The sequence below is a fragment of the Panthera leo genome, chromosome A3, assembly GCF_018350215.1.
Source record: "Panthera leo isolate Ple1 chromosome A3, P.leo_Ple1_pat1.1, whole genome shotgun sequence".
Classification (NCBI taxonomy): domain Eukaryota; kingdom Metazoa; phylum Chordata; class Mammalia; order Carnivora; family Felidae; genus Panthera; species Panthera leo.
In genome coordinates this window covers 128,347,786-128,369,180 of record NC_056681.1, presented here as the reverse complement: position 1 = coordinate 128,369,180, position 21,395 = coordinate 128,347,786, and the positions used below count along the sequence as shown (strand labels likewise).

The window sequence follows — 21,395 nt, the reverse complement described above, 5'->3', positions numbered from 1 at the left end:
TCTCTCTTTGCCCCTCCCCCGCTTGCTCTATCTCTATCAAGATAAATACACATAAACTTAAAAGAGAATTTGGGGTGCTTATGGTAGGAAAGAAGCTTGGGCTCATATAAAGTTATTACAGAGTGCCAAGGGTACTTTGCCACTTTCTTAGAGGTTTAAATAATAATAATGAAAAAGAGCATATACTACAACCATAACCAGGGCTACATTTGTTATTTTAAAGTAATGTAGCAGGAAGGAAGAATAATCACTAAATATAGGCACAATTTAACGTTAGCTTCAAAGGCTGGAAGCCTAGACTGCATTGCAGGCCTCGCTTGCCTGGGAATACAACCGTGCATCGGGGGTAGAGAGTGGACAGGGGGAGGGGGGCAGGGGGGCACAGGGCGTTGTGAAGATGCGATGGCTTTGATAATTGAGAGATCAAGGCCAAGATTAATATCACAGTGATGATCCTTACCACCCGTGTAAACTTGGGCCAGTTACCTCACACTCCTGAGTCTCATGTTCTTCGGCTATAAAATGGAAATACCATTTTACGCCACAGGGTTATTATGTTCGAGGAGTAAAAGAGATTTACAAAATAAGCTTTATAGAGCACCTAACACAGCTCCTTGCCCATGGGATGTGCTCCACAAATTGTGATGTTAAGAACAAAACAACTCTACTTAATAACCATTATGGGTGAACACACTTTCCCACTTTTTTTTTTTTAATTTGTATTTTTTCATTTTTTTGTTTTTTTCCACTTTCCCACCTTCTGACATGTAACTAATTCTCATTTGATCTAAACTAAAAAAAATGGAGACCAGTATTAAAACCAAGGGGCATCCCACGCCTCCGAAGAAATGCTTCTCACTGGGCCTTAACCCGTACTGCCATCTCACATGGGGCTTGCTGCTGAAAGGGGTGAGCGACAAAGGGAAAAGGGGCAGGTGCTACTGGCTTCCACCAAGAGAGGCTGCTGGGCCTAGCTGGTCAGCTCTCCTTCCTCTGGAAACCCATGACAGATACAGGTGCCCTGAATCCAGACTCTGGGTCCTTCCCCCGGCACTCAGTCAAACAACATCTCATTCTCAACACACGGGGGAAATTAAACTGCCCCCTAGTTTGCAGTGAGACTTCCAGGAATAACAGGCAATCTTTTTAAACGTCTATAATAAGCTTCACATTTTTTATGCCGGTCATACCCTCACCCCGCTAACATGGTAAGAATGTTGGTATTGGGCTAGCCAAATCATGGGAAACTTTTAAATAATTCCCACACTTATTATTTAAATTTGCAGGTTTAAAACTTTGTCTGCCATCAGCTGATCCAACTGGGAACAGCCACGTGTCCATCACACCACAGGAAGAAGGAAAGTCCTATTTATAACAACCACAGATGTAAACCTTCAAAGGACTGTGTCCTGATCATTCAACCTGTTCTTTTAGGCTTTAAATCCACCCCTTTAGGAGACAAAGGTATCCCTTACTCTGCCAAACCAAGGATAGTTTCCCTTTTATACTGGTCATCTGCCGTAAACCGCTGTACATCCACACCCTTCCGGAGGCCCTGAAGGATCTGGGCCTGCGTGAAATCCAGGAGCCGTTCGTTGTAGTAGTGTAACTGCTTGGTCAGTGAAACCAGGTCCTCTGGCCAGGCGTCGTGTCCATATCGAGTCACATGCCTGGTGACCATCTTGATGAGCTCCTTGGGATCAGCCTGTAACAAAAACAGCAACCACAAAAACAAAATAAAGTAACAACAAGACAACCACGTCTCCTGGGCAACCTGTTTGCCTCTTCCCCTGCTGCCATTTTATCAAGGCTCACAGCCACCCTGAGAAATCAGCGGGGGAGCCAGTGAACTTTGCAGACCACAGAGACAAGACACAGAAAGGAGTCTAGGAGTTTTCTGGATGCCTGCTCTGTTCTTCCCCCTTAAAAATCTCCACCCGTTGAAAAAATAATGTACACTTGCTTTTTCAACTCTCATCACCCTACTAGATTGGGGGCCCAATTACCTGATCATTTATAATAATTCACCCTGAAGTAATTGTCATCTTCATTGCCCCTGGATACATTTTCTTTGGACCATGTAAGTGTTCTCAATAACTAAGATGCAGCTCGGTAATGCCACTCTAAATGCCAAGACAGCTAAGTAGAAGAGTGTTTTCTCCAGGGATAAATTGGGGGGAAAAAAAACCCATCCCTGTTCCTGAAATCACAAAACACTTCTAGCTGCATAAGAGAGCATCCAACCAATTTTTCCTCTGCTCAATTTGGAGCTCAGTGGGATATTGCTCTATAATTCTTTACAGCTTCTCTAACAAGAAAAAAATTACTCAAAGAGAACAAAACCTGGAATCTGACAGCCGACAGGAAAGAAAAATAAGTGATGAACTGGCCACATTTATTTACATTAAAGTTGGTCAGGGTGTGTCAACGAAGCAACAGCAGCTCAGCTATGATTTTGGAATTGTTTAATAGGGAGCCTAATACTTGAACAACAGTAATTCATTCACTCAATTCCTAGGAAGACATGGTATATATTTTAATATAAGCAAATTAGGGGGAAAAACTTCAGAATCTATCTTTGGTTCTTAGAAACACACCTAATTATAGTAAGCTGTCAGCATTTCTAACGTGTACGCCATTATTCTGAGGTACACAGGAGATTTGTCAACGTCGAGTCTGTATTACCAAACCTAGCCTGACATTTCTCTCTTGATCCTATTAGGAAACATTCTGAGAGAACCGATAAAAACCAATTAGAGAAATCTTCTCGGGTTCCGGTAGGTGGATTTGAGAAAAAGTCAATGTTTTTTCCCCTACCTCTATGCACACACTCGGTCCTATTGCATAAACCACAGATTAAGTCTCAAGTCAAAAGTCCTGGGTTTGAAAACTCACTCTTCAAAGTAAGCTATGAGACCATCTTTCATTCATTCAACAAATATTTCTTGTGCACCTATTATATGCCAGTGAGAAGATATGACCCTCTCCTCTAGGGATGCAGTCTCTGGAGAGAGACAATCAAGCAAATAATTGTAAAATGGTACGATACAGGTAAGCACAGGGTTCTGTGGGAATTCAGAGGAAGTCTTCTTGGAAGATTTAATGCCTAGACTAACCACTCCGGTATCAGCAGTGAAAACGCCAGGAAAATCCAGGGAGACAAAGTGCAGTGAAGGGTTCAATATGCGCTAAGGCCTGGGGAGCTAAGACCTGACGGAAAGAGGGCACGAATAAAGCAAATCTAACTGCAATTAGAAGGGATTTGGGAATCGGCTGCATATGGATGGTGTTTCTGGCAGTGGATTTAGACAAAGGGGATCCCACGCCTCAGCACTTAGTGCCGCCTCCACAGCGGCCATCGAGCCCCACCCCCTTTCCGCTCAAGGGCTGAAGCCTCGGGGCAGCACCCTGAATCACGCAGCAAGGGCTCAGCCGGCCCTGAAGTCACGCGGTACAGGGCCGCTGCTCCAGGGCCAGCGAGCCCATCCACACCTGCTCTGTCCCCGCCCCCAGGTGGGCACCGTCCTTGCCTGTTTTCCCAGCCTCACCCTGTCAGCACTTTCTGGCCTCGCAGCAGAAGAGAGCAAGAGCGCATCTCCAATGATCGGGTTTCAGGGCGGCACAACGCTCCTGTCGTGGCCTGTCACCTTGTGCCCCGATTCTACACCCTCCCAGCAAACCCATGCTCACCACCAAAGGACAGCTTTCCCCCACAGACGCTCTGACCCGGCGGTTTCGGACCAAAGCCCTCGGTCTGCACTCGCCCGCTGCATTTGGAGGAGAGGCTACGAGCATCCCGCCATCGGGCTCTCCGAGCCCCTCTCTACCAGGCTGTGGCTCCCACGCCTGCTCGTGGAGTCAACCGGCTCCATTCTCTCAAGCCTTCTCCCACAGGTCTTGTCTCCACGTTCATTTTTCACTTTGTTTCCTGGCATCTCAAGGATTTGGCACCTGTATGGGGGGGGCGGCCTGCATACTTTTCACTTGACCTCAATAGCATAACGCCTCCTCCTTTCTATTCTCTTACACTTTAACAGTAATTCAAATTTACACTTTACACTGCTTTTTCTTATAAATAGTACATTATAGCTTATTAAATTATGGCAGAGACCACGAGTATTTCGTGAATTTGTCTTTCCAGAGCACAGTAGCCTCTCTTGCACAAATCAGGTACGGGGTAAAAGGGAAAGACGATGAACGGCAGTAGTGGCTTTTGTTTATTTATTTATTTTGAGAGAGACAGAGATTGTGGGCATGTGCAAGAGAGGGAGCAGCAGGGAGGGAGAGGGAGGGAGGGAGGGAGAGGGAGGGAGAGAGGGGGAGAGAGGGGGAGAGGGGGAGAGAGGGGGAGAGGGGGAGAGAGGGGGAGAGGGGGAGAGAGAGGGGGAGAGAGAGAGAGAGAGAGAGAGAGAGAGAGAGAGAGAGGGGATCCCAAACAGGCTCCTCGCTGTCAGCCTGAAGCCCGACGTGGGGCTCGAACCCACAAACCGCGAGATCGTGACCTGAACTGAAATCAGGAGTTGGATAATTAACCGACTGAGCCACCCGGGCGCCCAGGTAGCAGTGGTTTTAAAGTCAATAGTCCTTCTATTCCAGGTCCTTCAGTCAGTAGGGATGCAATTTGGGGCAAGTTATTTCAGATCCCCACTTCCTCACCATAGGACTCGATGCGCACACCGTCCTGATGGTTTGCTAAGAGGCACAGATAAATAAGGTATGTTAAAGTACTTTTTCTCTATCATTATAAGAAAGCAAACTGGGCCCAGGGCTTACTCGCAAGCAATTAAAAAGCAGTGGCTGGCAAAGATGGGCACATAAGCAATTCACAGAAGGCATCTGCATATATGCACCACTGCCGAGTCACAAACCCAGAGTGCCAGGAACTCCGGGCAGGGAGCAATTACTCCTCTCTGGACCCTTCTGAGGCTCAGCTTCTTCAGATGTAAAACAAAGGAACATCACCAGAGGATCCCCTTTCTCAGGCTAAAATCCCACGAATGTATAGGAATTCAATCATAAAAATAAAACAAATCCTTGTAAATCCCTCCAGGTGTGGAATTGGGGAAGTTCCACACCTTTCCTCATGTATGCTTCTACTAAATATTCAGAGCAGATTTCTTGGTTAAAAGTACAATTTTAGACCAATGAATTGCAGTCAGTACATTCCTTCATAGTTTAAACAACTGTAATTTCTTTTACTAAGTAGAAATTATCTAGCCACTCTGGAACTTTTATTTCATGTTCTTTATACATCAAATGTGTTCGCTTTTCTAAGAAATATTTAAGAACAAACACCTAATATTTTTCGGTATTGGAGACCTAATAGTCTTTGGTATGGAGACAGGCATAGAGCTAAACATACGTGAAGTGACTCTCACTTAAAACTAACCATTCGGTGGGACCAGTCTGCTAGTATCATCTGTTTTTACAGAGGCATTAGGAGGTGAGAAACTTGACCAAGGCCGCTGGGTTAAGTGGTGGTGTGGCATGTGACTCCCGAGCATAATGCCTCCCCCAAACCATCCTTGTACATTTGCTATGCAGGGGAGGGGATCTCTTGAAATTGTAAGGATCCTGACGAGACCCCCCGAATGTAACAAAGTCAATGGCACCGGAGTCCTTTTACAAACAATCAACTGTCACTGATGGACTTAATGCTGTCATTTGTTATTACATCCAGATTGGCTTTTTTTTTTTTTTTTTTTTTTTACACATAGGTACATTCTCCCTCACAACCCTTTTATACATGTATACACGTGTATATACATGGGTAAAAACGGGTAAAGATGGGTAAAAAATGGGTAAAAAACCACAGGAATAGGCGTCAAATAACCTGGGTTACTGGTTCTTCTCCCCTGAGCCTCGGCTTTTCCATTATTAAAATGGAAGCAATTTCTTCTTTATGGAGCCCCCATAAAGATTAAACGAGGCTAGATGGATTAGCATGTTGTAAGTTCTAGCCCTCTATGCAAATTATCTTCTTACCATTAGCATTACTACCTCTCTCTCTTCCTCAAGGAACTTCACTGGTGGTGATTACTTCCAAAATTTGATTTAAATTTTAATAACCATTCTTCCCCTGAGCTTACCACAATTTCTCTCAAAATATTCCAAAGCATCCCCCACTCACCCCGACACGTTATTTCACGCATTCAAGTGTCTAAGCACTCTGGCATGAATGCCATTTGACCCTCACACTGGCCCAGCAATGTGCACAGGAGACCATGGTTCCCATCGCAGATATGCCAATCTGCACTGCAGACATCCTCGGCCGGGGGCTGACAGCAAGGAAGTGAGTCAAACCTCTTGATTCTCACCTACCGCGCTCCTTATGCTGCTGACAGGTCCCCACAAATGTTCTACACCCGAACTCACATCGCAAATCGCTGTTTGTGTGTGTGTATAGTCAGAGCCCTCCCTCTTCTCCCAACTAAGTCCAATGATGTGATCCAAGCATATGAAAGCTTTTAGCTTCTAAGAAGCTTTTGAAGGACTTTACAGGTAGCTTCAGAATCTCTCATATTTGGTATTCAAAGTGATATTGCAAAACATCACAGGCTGCAAAAATAATAACATAAAAAGGCATCAAAAATTTTAAACGGAAAAGTGTGGAGAATTAAATTATTCTAAATTTTTCCCCGAATTTGGCAACACAGTTCTTCAGGGGGTGAATAAAATATGATTTCTTTAAAGAATATGGTCAAATCCCTGTAAAAACAAAATATGCATAAATATTCATGGCTACAGAATGCTCGATGACAATCTACTGCTTACTAGTAGAGGTAATAAATCCATTCCAGTTTAATAGTCTCCATTTCTTGGTAATATTGGTTGGAAAGTTTTAAACAGGTGGTGCGTTTCCCCTCTAGGGTTGTTATTTGCTTGAGATAATTTTCTACTTAGTATTTTCAATTAGTAGCTTAAAAAAACCACATTTAGAAATGGTCTACCATAAAGTTTTGAATTTCATCCCCTGCTGGGTTTGCTTCTCTAGCATATAAAACTGAAGGGCATGTTTCCATTTTTAACTGATTTTATCTTCTGAAACTTTAAAAAAAATGCTAGCAAGATCACACTTACACAGATGCATTTACAATAATTATAAAGGTAAGGTATAAATGCAAACAAAATCAAGGTACCTAACAGTGGGTATATTCACATTTGTATAAAAAACGTTTCCATAAATACGTATATCCATACACCATGTCTGGAAGGAAACAAAAGGGAACCACTGACTTTCTGCTGTATACCATTTTCATCATTTGAGTTTTCTGGCCACATATGTATTATTTCTTAAACATAAAAACAAGTCAATCAGGACAAATACAAGGAGAGAAAACTCTCTCCAGCTGACCATTTGTCAATTGTTACTATAGGTCCCTAAAAAGAAGAGTTGAGGTAAGGTGGGCTGCTCCAAAGACGATCTAGAAAAGCCCCAGGAGCCGGTGCTGGCAGGCTTAGGATAGTGCTTCCATCAGGGTGCACAGGCCTTTTGTCAGAAATAACCCCATAAATTCTCTCAGTACCTGTATTCAAACCTAGTAATCATCCCGCAGCTCAGAACTCTGGGCGGGGGGAGGGGGGTAGAAGGAGAATTCCTGAGGACTGAAAATTGAAACGAGCTGAAGTGGCGAGTGAGGGAAAGCTAGCTTCACTGAGTGCTGTTATGTGTAGGCAACAAATCGAAACCACTTCGATTCCAATTTCTACGATGACTCATTGGGAGTTTGTTATATTTAATTCCAAACTCAGCAGTGTTGTTTTATGCAAAGGAAGATGCTGAAAAGACTCCAACAATGAGCTGCCCGGTTGCCAGTGGAAAACTCTATGTACTTAAAACACACAGCTACTGTTTCCATCCGCAATTCCTTCGAACCGAAGAGAGCGGGAACTTCAAGCCGCAGAACTCGGGCCTGAAGGCCGCCCTGACCCACGGCAGCTGAAATGCCTCCTGAAGCTATTCCCGTGCCGATAAACATCCACTGAGCCACTACGGTGGGTGAGGTCCCGGGGACTCGGAGAGAGATGGGATCCCTGCCCTACCACAAGGAGAGGGGACAGCTGTGTGTCACCTACAGTACCACGGAAGAACTGCTCACGGGGCATCCACGCTAGAGCAGTGAGACATGGAAGGGACCCGTGTGTGCTCAGAGGCAGAGAAGGCTCCACACAGGAGGCTCTTTTGAGTCAGACTTATCTGCTGAGAGTGGGAAGAAGGAGGCACTTCAAGCGGGGAAATTACATCTGCACAGGCACAGAGGTGTGAAAAAGGATGTTAAATGCAGAGAAATATAAATTCTGAACAGCTAAAACATAAACTTCAAAAGAGCTAGCGTCAGGATCGTGCTGGCGGGGTAACGAAGAGCCAGTCAGCTCAGGGAGGGTCGTCTCTGTCACACAAAGGAGTTTAGATTTCACCTGTAGCCACAGCGGAGCTTCCTGCAGCGACTGACTCATTAGACTGCACGCCAGAAACCGCTCTGGTGCAAGCAAAAAGCAGGTAAAGCCTAGAATCAGGAGCTTTAAGTGACAGGATGTCCCTTTCCACCAGGGCAACCTGGAGCGAGTAACTGGATTTCTCCGAGTCTTACCTTCTGCAAAATGGGCTTGCTCAAAGGATCAAGTGGCAGAATAAATGGGAGAGGTACTTTAAGACAGCCAGTGCCTTCTCAGGGTTAGTCTGATCTTTCTAGCGTCCACTGAAAATTTCCATAGGCCAGACCCTTGCTGCTACTGCCCACCCCCCCCCCCCCCCACGCACATACGCCTTTTGACACTTTTTAGCTGGACAGAGGACACCCTGCTGGTCACAGTGAGGTCTGGTCACAGACTGAATTTCTATCCTTTCCATCTGGGGTCAGGCAACTCTTCAAAGCTTTGAGTTTTATGGAGTAAAATTTCAATACTATCTCAAATACTTTGTGAAAAACTGCCACAGCATGCAGGATGGGCGCAGGGATGCTTCAGTACCTTCGTCATGCTATTCCCTTTGTTTGGAAGGCTCTTCCCCTCCCATCTTCCTGGCTCTGCCCTCGTCTTTTTGTCCTGTCAAAAGTCACTTTCTGAATTGAGGCCTCTCCTGAGCCTGTTTAAATTGTGCTCTCCACACACACGTGCACACACGTGCTGCTTACTCTTTGCTTTTTGTTTTCATAGCTCTTACCCCATTTCACAGAGTATATATTGTATTTACTTATTTTGTTGATGGTGTCCTTTCCTCAATGGAATGTAAGTCCCAAAAGGGCAAGGGTTCTTATGTGTCTTGTGCGCTTGTGTTTCCCCAGGATCTAGAACGTGGCCTGGCATGATCACCTGATAAATCCCTGAGCGCATGCGCACGCACACTCTCACACGCGCGCACACACACACACACACACACACACACTTCAATCATTTCACATGTGCTGAAGAATTATTCGTTAATTTTCAATAATCTACCCAGTGAAGATTTATTTACTCCTTTTTATTATCCAGGTCCTGCTCTAAGCATTGGGAAAAACAAATACCACTCAGACACTGGCCTCAAACAGCTCACTATCGAGTGAGATGAAAGATACATAAGTGCAAAACGAGAGTGTAAGCACAGTAACTGGAGTAAGTACAGGGCACTACAGATGTCCACAGAAGAGCACCACACACAGCCTGGGAGCACTACCGAGTGACGGCAGGTGACAGGAACCCAGCCTGGGCGAGGTAACACCTGAAGCAAGTAGCTAAGCAAAGAAACGCTGGGGGAAAACATCATAGCAAAGAACACAGGTTTGAAGACAAGGAAAGAGAACGCACAGGGCATCTGAGAAATTTAAGTGGCTTGGTATGGCTGGGCAAAGATGGAGTTGGAAGAAGAGGCAGAAGCCAGACCATGGGGGACATGCAGACCTTGCCTGGACAACAGGAAATCACTGAGGGATTTTAGGCACAAGGCAGGGTGACCAGATCTCCATTTTAGAAACACCACTCTGGCAGATGTTTGGGAAAGAATACAAAACTAACAAAAGCAAAGACAGGGTGGTGTTTATGAGACGGTTACAACCACGGAGCCCGGAGACTGAATTAATTTGAGGACATGGGGCAGAGAGAAGAAAAACAACTGGAGAGGTATTCGACCTCTCCCACTCCCTTTTAACACATCTATCTGGAAGAATTTCAGAACATCTTTGCATCTTGATGTTAAAAAAAATCATGGGTATGGGGCACCTGGGTGGCTCAGTCGGTTAAGCGTCCGACTTCGGCTCAGGTCATGATCTCGTGGTTTGCGAGTTCAAGCCCCGCGTCAGGCTCTGTGCTGATGGCTCAGAGCCTGGAGCCTGTTTCAGATTCTGTGTCTCCTTCTTTCTCTGACCCTCCCCCGTTCATGCTCTGTCTCTTTCTGTCTCAAAAATAAATAAACGTTAAAAAAAAAAAAAAAATCATGGGTACTTTCTACCTCTTCAGCTCACCTTTCAGACTACCAACCAACCAAATGCTTTCCAGAGAACTGACACGAAGTCCCTGGAGAATGAGCTGGCCCCTGAGCCAGCCATGTGCTGTCTTAACGCTACCGGAAGAGACACCTGTTTCTGTCTGCAGCAGCCGAGAAGTTAGAAATCATGTGTTGAAGCAAACACGCGGGGCTACGTGGACTTTACTGTTTCTGTTCCCACGTGGCTCTACTGCAGTTTCCTGAAGAGAGGACCCTGAACAGCAGCTGCCTTTTGCTATCGGGCCCAGAGACAGAGGAGGAGCAGGGGTCCCGAGCCATGCCACAGGGTGGGTGAAGAGTCTAACAACCAAGAGTCAGAGGCCCAGGGCTAGGGCAAGACAAGACAGCTCTGAGGGACATCTTCAAAGGAAGGATAGTTTGATAGGAAGCCGGTGACGGGAACAAGGCCCAGAGTTGACGGGTGGCGGGGTGACATGAGATGGAAGGAAGAAACAGAAATTGTGGTTAAGGGTAAGAAAAGGGCAAGAATCAAGTCTCACTGTTCTTCTCACTGTGATGCCAGGCTCCAGGTCGTTCACACTGGGCACTTGATAAACACTGGATCTATGGCAGGATATACAAAATACAAGATCTGGAAATAGAATGTTCACACTTCTACTCAGTGAAAAGAACTGCTGGGAACACAGAGGAAACCAAGATGGAAGCACCTTTGCTTCTAACCCTGAGCTTTCCATGTTCTTTGTCTCTTCCCATGGTTGAGTTGGGGAGATTTTAAATGGGGCTCCTTATGGAGTGACTGCAGGATGTGAAGAAGGAAACAGTGACTGCCAGATATAAAAGTTGGGGTGGACTTGAATGGTTTTCTCCTAACTCACCCCTCTCACAAACAGTACATGATTTAAGGACTTTCAACTTTTGGCACAAATAATTTTTTATAAAAATAATTTATTATCAGGGAAAAGAGGAACATATGTTGTACTAGAATTCTCCTCCAAGAGGACTACTTTTTTGAGGACGACTACTTTAATTAAGATTTTTTTAAGAAACGAAACTGAAGACTGGGCCAAAATGTAGCTCTACAGCAAGCTCTCTGGCCCTTAAGGGCCCAGCGAGTCTGTGGTGCATCGGTCTGCAGCGCTCTCCTGCAAAGCCCGTCCAGTCCCCTGCATGTAACTGTCTTCCTGCACTTATAGTAAGCGGCCGGTTCATGGCGCTCAGGCAGCCATATTCGTCTTTTCGTCTTAATGCTCAGAGCCCACAGCACGCTTGAGGTACCCAGATGACTGACCTTTCAATGCTCTGTATTCATGGAAAGTGCAGCACAGTGCTAGGCACACAGTGTGATCTTGATACAGAGGACGTGCATGGGAACAAGAGAGGGAGATCCCACTCCAGCACTTGGATCCCATGCCAACGGTACCCACTTAGAAATCGCGGTCAAGTAAGTCCTGAGGACACAACTGACTTGTGTTTGTAACAAGGCACAATGCTTTGGGTCAAAGTAAAGCTTCACTGCGTTTCAACATGCTTGGTGTTTTGGAGTAAATTACTTGTTGCTTATGTATGTGCCCAGCACTGACGAAAGACAGACACCGGCAAATCTGCCGCGCACATTCTCTGACGGCCACCTAACATAACAAAGACAGTGAGTACGCTGTTCCGGAAGGACATTCGCCACACTTCCACCTATGTGATCACTTCTGTCCCTCAATTTACAGCGCAGTGGTTCAATTTGTTATTTCACACAGAAACATACCTGAGACATAAAAATAAAACAAAGGAAAATTACTAGAGCATGGAATCAAGTCACTGCACAAAGCAATAGCTATAAAAGACAAAACAAAAAAATTATATGTATGTACACACACACACACACACACACACACACACACACACACACACACAGAATCCCCAAAATAAAGTAATATATTAAGTAGCTAAAAAGAAGAAAACATTCCTTACTCGGCCAACTGTCATCATGATAAAACTATGCCCGAGGACAATACAGGTCTAATAACAGTATGCCCTTGCAAGATTAACGTGTGTTCTAGATGATCCCCCCTCTTTCTCTTTTTAAAGAAAAATGGATGAATGAGAGCCATGAATTTTTGCCACAAAGGGAATGTTTTCATGTACTTGTAGATTCCTAGAGATGTTTGGGAAGGCTGAGGCAGCTAGAACTTTGATACACACTTGGATTGTAAAAGTACTTCTTTAAAGTGTGCTCTGAGGTCAGGACAGAAAGAATCCTGCCACAAAATTTGACCTTTTATCTGTACACATAGTGGATTTCAAAGTCCGATTTGCTTATCTACTCTTAAAGTAGTAATTCTCTTAAAAATAGCTCAGTACAAGGGCACCTGGGTGTCTCAGTGGGCTGGGCGTCCGACTTTGGCTCAGGTCATGATCTCACCACTCATGAGTTCAAGCCCAGCATCGGGCTCTGTGCTGACAGCTCGGAGCTGGAGCCTGCTTCTGATTCTGTGTCTCCCTCTCTCTCTGCCCCTCCCCCACTCATTCTCACTGTCTAAGTATAAATAAACATTAAAAAAATACACCAGTACAAAAAAAAAAAAGTAGATAATTTCCCAAGGCTGATAATTAAAACTGGTATATATACAAGTAAACCTGGAGGGCTTTGATTTTCCAGTGGCATCCGTAATAAGACTGTGTCCACGAAAGAATGCACACATAACTTAAGGCCACACTTTATAAGTTATGTAAAAGTTGTCTGGAGCTTGGTGGAAGTAGACATAACATGTTTCAACATTTCATCGGCACAGTAACTACTCTCGTATTTCTGGCTTAAAAATAAATAAAAGTACAGCACTGCTCAAAGAACTGCATTGCCTACTGTCCTAAATTAGAGCCATCTTCCTTTTGGGAGGTGAATTAAACACTCAATTCTCCATTTCTCCTCTCCTACTACTTTAACCTTTCCTAAGAAATTGTAAAATAAAATAAACGACAGCAAAGTTGTGGGAAGAATCAGCATTCACAATAACACGAGAAACTACCTCCTCCAGTGCCTGGAAAAGTTATTACGTCCAACGCTGGGAATGCATTCTGGATATAAAGCACATCAGTCCCTCCAAAGATAAACATGTGTTTTAACTATTTTAGACAAGTAACTCAGCTCTGCTTGTTAATAAAGTGGAAACGAGGAGGACTCACCCTGTAAAGAGGATGGCACTTGTCCCTGAAACATGGTGCCAGTCGGGCATAGATCTGGAGGCTATAGTAATATGCTGCCAGCTGGAGAGATAAAGCAGAGTGGGCCTGCTTTTCAAAGCACTTGTTAGCATCTAACACCTAGAAAGGAACATGACAGAATGAACTCAGCTGAAAGGAAATTAAGAAAATCATCATAAGCCATTACATTTCTAGTCATCGCTACAGAATTTATGTTCAAAGTCTCCATCACATCAACGCAAGCTCACGCTCAACTAACAGGACGACGTTAAAATTCAGAAGACACTGTAAAGGCAGATCCTGTGATGGAGAGGCAGATTTTGAAATGAACACTTCAGCTAAAATGGTAGAATTTGCTCTCTGAATACTGACACCACAGTCCTTCCAGCACATAAGAACAATCAGAAGGAAGTGAGACATATAACAATTTATTGGTGAAAAATCCCCAGGACAGATTTTTTTGTTTGTTCATGAAGTCCCTTCTTGGTAACGGCAAACTCACCTGTGGTAAGGCCAGGAGGTACGCCAGAGCCAAGGTCATGTCACTTGGTAAAGCATCACTTGCCAGCTGCAGGAGAACTGAAGGCAGGGGAAAAAAAATGCATGATTTTACTTGAAGATCTATACGACATTCATGGTTACTACGTGCTATGTTTTCAGTCCTACATGATTTCAACAGATACCTAGCTCGAGAGGACTCTCTGAGACCTTTTACAAAGGTCTATGCATACCATCTAATACAGATCACATGAAACCATGCTATTAAATAGTAACCTTGCCTTAACTCAGACAAACTGTGCTATTCATTACACTTTTAAATAGGAGAAAATTCTGTTAGTGCAGGTACAAAGTCTAAGTGCAAAGAGATCAGTGAGGATGGTTTCTTACAGCTAATCTTTTGGTTATAAAGGCCCAAGCCATGCTATAAAATTATATGTATCAATGACAGCTGACATGGTGAATGAGCATATGAGCAACAAAGAGCAAAGCAACAAGAAAGCTATGTGAGTGCAAATTTAGGATAAATCTTTTGAATACTACAATGAATAGGTTTTGTTCCTTCCAAGAACATCCCTCTTCATCACACTCCACAAAAAGCCCTTGCTTTGATTATATAATATCTTAAGATTCCCAACTATTAACAACTTTTCCACAAATTTTTTTATATAAGCAACAACTTATCAGTCTCATGGCTTTAATAAAAGAGAGCACACTGCCAACAAAGCCTGTGTTTATGCGTGGTTTGTATTAATACGGGATTCATTTAGGGTTTTAGTGACAAATACCAGGTAGTCATATGTAATCACAATGTAAATCCTTTATTTTTAAAGGACACAGAATCTCATGATCTGCACTAATGAAGGAGAACTGTTATGTGGATAATCCAAAGTAAATGATATTTGACTTCAGAAATACACCATATAATATTTTTCCAGAAGATTTACCTTCCTAATTGTGTCTCACTTGAACTAAAATTTAAGTCATTTATATAATCTGAGTTTAGCTAACAGTCTGGACAATGAGACACTGGTGGGGCGAGGAACCACCTACAAGTGGATGAAGTGTCAAAAGCTGACTTAGAATTCAGAATCTCCTGTGGATGACTCACGGGAGGGATCTGAGCTTTCTCTGCTGCACCTTACAGAGGCAATATTAGTTCTCTAAATACTCATTTCCTCTGTATTCTCCAAACCTTATGGACCAAATTGGACCACCAGTCAGCCTCAGGACTTCCGAGGAATCGCACTATTTTAGAGAGGTTTTCTACTCAAAAGCTACTCATTTCAAGGCCCATCTGCAAATTCATTCCTTCATTCCGTGGCAATGAGAATCTTCTCTGAACCAGACATTGCCCTAACAATCAGTCTCTGCCCGTTGGGATAAACACACTAGGACAAGAGAAAGTCTCCAAATAAATAATAAAAAATACAATGCAAAGAGCCCAAATCAAATTTTCTACAAATAATTATGAGAGCAAAGAAGAAACAGTACTGGTGAGTGTGTTCTGGAACACTATTAAAACTGAAGGATGAAGGGTTAGCTCTATCTTTGGGACGCCAGAAGATAAAGCAAGAAAAGCATGTAAGTTTAATCTGCGGACATTCGGGACAATATGAGGCAAATTTACTTAGTGTCTAGAAATTGCATACTGTACACACACACACACACACACACACACACACACACACACACACGCATAAAACCCCTGGGCTACCATTTTGACTTCTACCTGCCTAATATATTCTACCATTTGATGCCTGCCTAAGAGTCCTTCAGGATCCGTATTTTGGAGGGAAAAAAAGGCCAATAGTTTCACATACTAGTGATTTTTCCCTTTTAATTTTCTTTCTTACATTATTTCTTATAAAGTGACCTACAATCTCACCTAGTTTTTTCCTCCTCCCATTCTGTTTTCAGATACTTCCTTTCTTTGTGCACAAGGGAAACCAATTTTCAAATAAGCATATCTGAACCCACTCATCAAAAGAGCCCAGTCCCCTCAAAGTTCAGGAGCTTTTATTCAGGTGTGTGGCTGTTTCTCTGGCTATTGAAGGACCATCCCTCTTAAGAGTTGTGACAGGGGCCAATCTGACACCTGTCATAATACCAGTTCCGTTACTATCTTCCAGTCAGATCTGTTTTTTTTTTAAATCATATCACTGACTTCATCTTTCACTCCATTTAATGTGCATTTATCTGTATCCCCAAACCAAAGCACCCTCAAGTGAGGAAAATACTCCAGGAGATATTCCAATGAATATGCTACAGACCCCGAAGGAAATTCCAAAACAAAAACAACCCAACAACAAACTAAAACGACAGAAAGGAACAACTGACAACATAATTGAAATAAATGCAGAGTCCTCAGGAAAGATCATTCAAGGGGAAGATCTTCATCTGAACACCTAAATTCCAGTAGGTTTATTTTAAAAAGTTATATTATTACAAAGATACAACTGACAAGATGATCTCTAGCATTTCTTGAACATATAATAACTGAATACAAAGCTTATTACAGCAGGAAAGATAAAAGAAATACTTCATTTCCATTAGCTCGGAGTATGACAAAAATCACCCTCAGAAAAAAGTCTAAAGAATCATCACTGTTACTTTTACCAGTAACAATAATCAGCCTAAAATATAAATGTTTGCTTCAAGTGAATAATAACCACACAGATTTTATTTCATACGCACCAATGTGTTAATCTTTTTTTTTTTTTTTTCTATTTTATGATGCTTTGACATTCTGGGTGTTTGACAATCCTGGAAAGACTGCCCGTCTCAGAGCTAGAAATTCCTAAAGATAGCAAACAATTACTCTGAGCATATCTCTGATATGCAAACCAACCAATTTAGAGCCAATACTCTGAACCACCTTCTCTCCAGTGGCTTTTATATTCCTCCACTCTAACCACCCCAGGGCCAGCCACTGGACAACCAGAGAAAACTACAGCCTGGAGTCTTACAAAATTATTCAAACAATCTATTTTAGGCTGACTCAAATTTGCCTACAATCCCTCCCCTACTGTTCCCATGGAAAGTACAATAAAGACTTTTGCCCAGGCTTTCCCCTCACACCTCCGCCTCCTCTGCCTCCGACCCCAGGCTGACCCAAGTGTTCCCCCGTGCTGAGAAGGAAAGCCGGCAAGAAGTGATTTAAAAAAGGCCAGCCAGGTGTCCGAGGCTGGATACTCTCCTTGCATTCTTTTGGCTTCTGTAATCCTGCTTGCCTCTTGCATCAGCCAACTGCCCACACAGCACAATTGATAACGCCTCCCACCCACCCCATGCAGCCAATAGAAGGTTTCCAATACCCGGAAGCTAGCCAGGCATAAAAGAAGGCCAGCGCCAGGGCTCACGGCTCAGCCTTTGGAGGTGACTCCGCTGGGCCGACCCTGGTGCGAAATAAACAGTCTGTTCTGATTCCCCGAGTACATGTCGCTTGTCTCTTCCTGGGCGTCAAGTATTTGCTGTAACAACGGGGCCCTGGGTGGCCTGTCCTGCCTCCTGTGTCTAGGGATCTGCAAGTATAAACTTCCTTCATGACCATCATTTCCACGCCTGGGTGTCTTACCAGACCTAACATAAAACCAAAATCCCAGGTACATTTTGGAACAACTAAAACAGCATCTACAAACTATAAAAACAGGCAGAATGATACAGTAAGTTGGGAACCATCTTCAGAAAGAGAACCCAGACCCACCATTGATTTATTGCATGGCTCTGTGTCCCAGAATTCAGAACGTTCTGAACTTTCAGGAAGTTATGCTAGAAATGTATCACATATGACATGATACCTTCAGCACGCTCTGAGAGCACCCAGAATCAAAGACATTACATTTCTGCTGTAAAACATTTGAATGCTCACACTAGATGAGATAAAGCAAAGATTAAATAACCTCATGTCAGTTTAATTCAGGTTTTGATGCCAAACAAGTTATAAGAAGTCCTTTTGGTTTTCGAAGCATTGTGAATTTTAGATCAGAGCCTTAGTTTTCAACGCGTATCATCTCTTTAGCATATAGAAAGCATCTAGAAGTTCCTCCCCCCGCCCCCCACCAAAAAGTATAGACTTGAGGGAACAAATGACTTTCTTCAGTTAGGACACTTTTTGATTCCCCCACAAAGATGATAGATAATAGGTTGTTCTGTTAAGAACTGCCAGAGCGGTAACAGAGGCAATTACTTCCATTTCATATAAATCATAATAATTATTTTTTTTAATGTTTACTTATTTTTGACAGAGAGAGAGACAGAGCACGAGCGGGGAAGGGGCAGAGGAAGAGGGAGACACAGAATCTGAAGAGGCTCCAGGCTCCAAGCCATCAGCACAGAGCCCGATGCGGGGCTCGAACCCACAAACTGCAAGATCATGACCTGAGCCGAAGTCAGACCCTCAACTGACCGAGCCACCCAGGCGCCCCTAAATCATACTCGTTAATGAACTAGCTGCTGCATTTAGGCGTGGAGATGGACTGCAGCAGGACGACAAGAGCAGACACGCACACACCTGCGTAGCGGGTGCACTCCTGCCATCCTTGCTGTTACCCAGCCTCTACTCACTGGGCACCCGACCCTCACTGAGCTGCTCCTCCCAACCTGTCTGCGGAAGAAGTTCGCGGTTTGCCTCGGTCAACAAAAAAGAAAGTCCCGTTCTACTGGTCCTGTGCCAACACATAAGTAAACCACACCGGTCTTGGGAAAAAAGGTTCCTCCCTTGAGAGCTCTCCCTTCTAACCCCCTCTGCAGGCCTCGCCATCCTCTCTCAGATCTCACCGAACCACAAGGCACTGCCACCTGGTCCCTCCTTGGCTTTCAGGGTCACAGGGTTCCCCGCAGCTCTCCTCAAATGACCCTCCTCCGTGTCCACGTCACCACATCGCCTTCTCCTCGACCGCCGACTGTGGGAATTCAGTTAGACGATTTCATCCCTACCTGTCAACTTCACTTCACACTCTCTACCCAGGAGAACTCAGCCGTGTTCTTCATTTCAGCTGATACCTCAGTACTTTCCTAATCTTTATCTCTAGAGGCCTGATCCGTTTCCTATGACTTATATTACCGACCGGTCATTGTGACCCTGCCACTCAAATATCCCCCCACGTTACTAATTCTCTCCTCGGTATCATTCATATTTCCGAAAAGGGTGCACTATTCTCCCAGTTAGCAAAACACAAAATCCCAGAGTCATCCTGGACTTCACCCTCTCCCCTGCTTCCAACCGTCAGCCACCCAAGCAGGCTGATTCATTTCCAAAGAACTCATTCCCACAGGCTTTCTACTTCCACTGCCACACACTCTACTTTAAAAACTGGAATCTTTCAACCCTACTTGATGCCTTCCAATCCATTCCAATCCATTTTAAAACCGTACTTTCATACTAACTTCCTGTTATTTTTCATCAAGCATCAGTGTAATCGTGTCTCAACAGCTTAAAACACACATGTACACAAACGCAATGCAGATATGCAGCTCTTCAATGGTCTCCCATTTCCTGAAGAATGAAAATTAAATTTTATTTGATGTTCAAGATCTCGATAAATATGGGCCAACCTTAATTTACAGTTTTAACTGGTATTATCCCTGTCCTACACACCAGCTCTAATGATTTATGTGCAATCTCTAATGATTTATATGCAAACTCTCTGCCTGCATTCATGCCATTTCTTTACCCAGCAATTACTAGTAGTATAAAACAAAAATACCTATAATTTTTAAAATATCTGCTCCAACAGGCCAGATATGAGAAAGATGCTTTGCATGAATTAGCTCTAATTCTTTTTGCATCACAAAAACCCCCCAAAGGAGACAGTGTTATCTTGCTTTCTACACGGGCTTGGAAAGCTAATGTAAATCACCTACGCTCAGAAAAGTAGCTAATTTGTAAAGACAGTGTTGTGAACAAACTGTCTGTGCTCCCTTGAAATTTATTTGTTGAAACCGCAATCCCTCATGTGACGGTATTTGGAGATGGGGCCTCGGGATGGTAATTAGGGTTACATGAAGTCACGCCTCTGGGCATTAAAACCTTCTAGGCAGCATGGAGACTCCAGGACTTCTGCAAAGTGAAAATCAAACCCCACATACAGGAAGCTGCTCAGTCTTTGAATCTGAAGCCACTGAAGAACATTCAACAAAATTATCAGTGAGGATGTGAAGTAGACTGATCCCAAAAGGTCTCACTGGGATTCACCAGATGTCATGACTACAGACTGAGTTGCCGTGATTTTACTGCACCATTAAGGTATATGGGGGGTTGGGGGGGGGGGGAAGCCTGCCTTACATTTAAAAGTGTATATGAATTTAATTTGCAATGCTGGCTCTAAAATCTTGAATATAATGCATTTTCTAAACAAGTTATACAGTCAAAATCAGATGAAATCTATGCATAAGCCTCCAAGCACTAATTCTGTGCAAACTAAGTGCCTCTGGAAAGCACTCTATGATAAATTTAATTCCAGAACTAAATTCACATAGGAGAGCTGCCCATATTATTGATTTGGAAATCATTAGCCATTAAATCATTCATTTAGCTAAATAAATAATGATCAATTTTCTTCAGCTAGTCTCCATAAAAACCTTTTCATCAACTTTATTAAAAAATTCTGAAAAGCCAGATCATATTGGGAAGTTTAATTTGTATTATGACCTATTTCTGAACCAAAGTTAGAAGTCATATTTTCACAATTTCTATTTTGGGTCAGTTAGCCTATATCACTCTTCAAATCTGCTGAGTTTCTGACAAATATTTGATTTTATAAAGCACCCAAAGACACCTATCTCAGATAAAATAGCATTATCAAGGGATGTCAAATGTTGACAGTGCTTATGAACATGCATCATAAGTTGCATCCCCAAATGTAAACTAAAGAGATTATTAAAATCACCTCTACATTTTAAAAAAAATTCCATTTTTAACATATACAAGCATTCTGAAATCTTTTTCCCACTCAACTGAGTAATATTGGGAAAAAATTTTTAATACTTCAACGGACTTGGATCCTTTCCCTTGGTGGAGTAGTAAAATCTGAGCGTCAGAAAAGACAATTGGATGAAACACCAGGACACACACACACAAAAAAACACCTGCAGTCCCACTAAAATCTCACAGACACTACTAAGAACGGCGCACACGCCCCTGGGAAGTTAGAGTCGGATTCGCCAAGAGCGCGGCCTCAATTCCTGTCCCAGCAACTGACACACACACTGTGCTCACTCTTGTCACCGTGGAGACGCTGATTTCACGTCTGCCATATGGAAAACCTGAGCAGGCCTGTAC

The 21,395-nt window shown here is 43.4% G+C and overlaps 1 protein-coding gene across 5 annotated transcripts in view; it reads right to left on the bottom strand.

Moving 5' to 3' along the window:
• NBAS (NBAS subunit of NRZ tethering complex) overlaps positions 1-21,395 on the bottom strand; it is a 329,015-nt gene that overhangs the window by 101,184 nt on the left and 206,436 nt on the right. For all 5 annotated transcript variants that reach the window (XM_042933639.1, XM_042933641.1, XM_042933640.1 and 2 more), the window contains 3 exons: positions 14,118-14,194; positions 13,598-13,735; positions 1,476-1,705 (listed from right to left, as the gene is read on the bottom strand). In XM_042933639.1, coding sequence (XP_042789573.1) covers positions 1,476-1,705; positions 13,598-13,735; positions 14,118-14,194 — 445 coding nt within the window. The remainder of the gene's footprint in view (positions 1-1,475; positions 1,706-13,597; positions 13,736-14,117; positions 14,195-21,395) is intronic.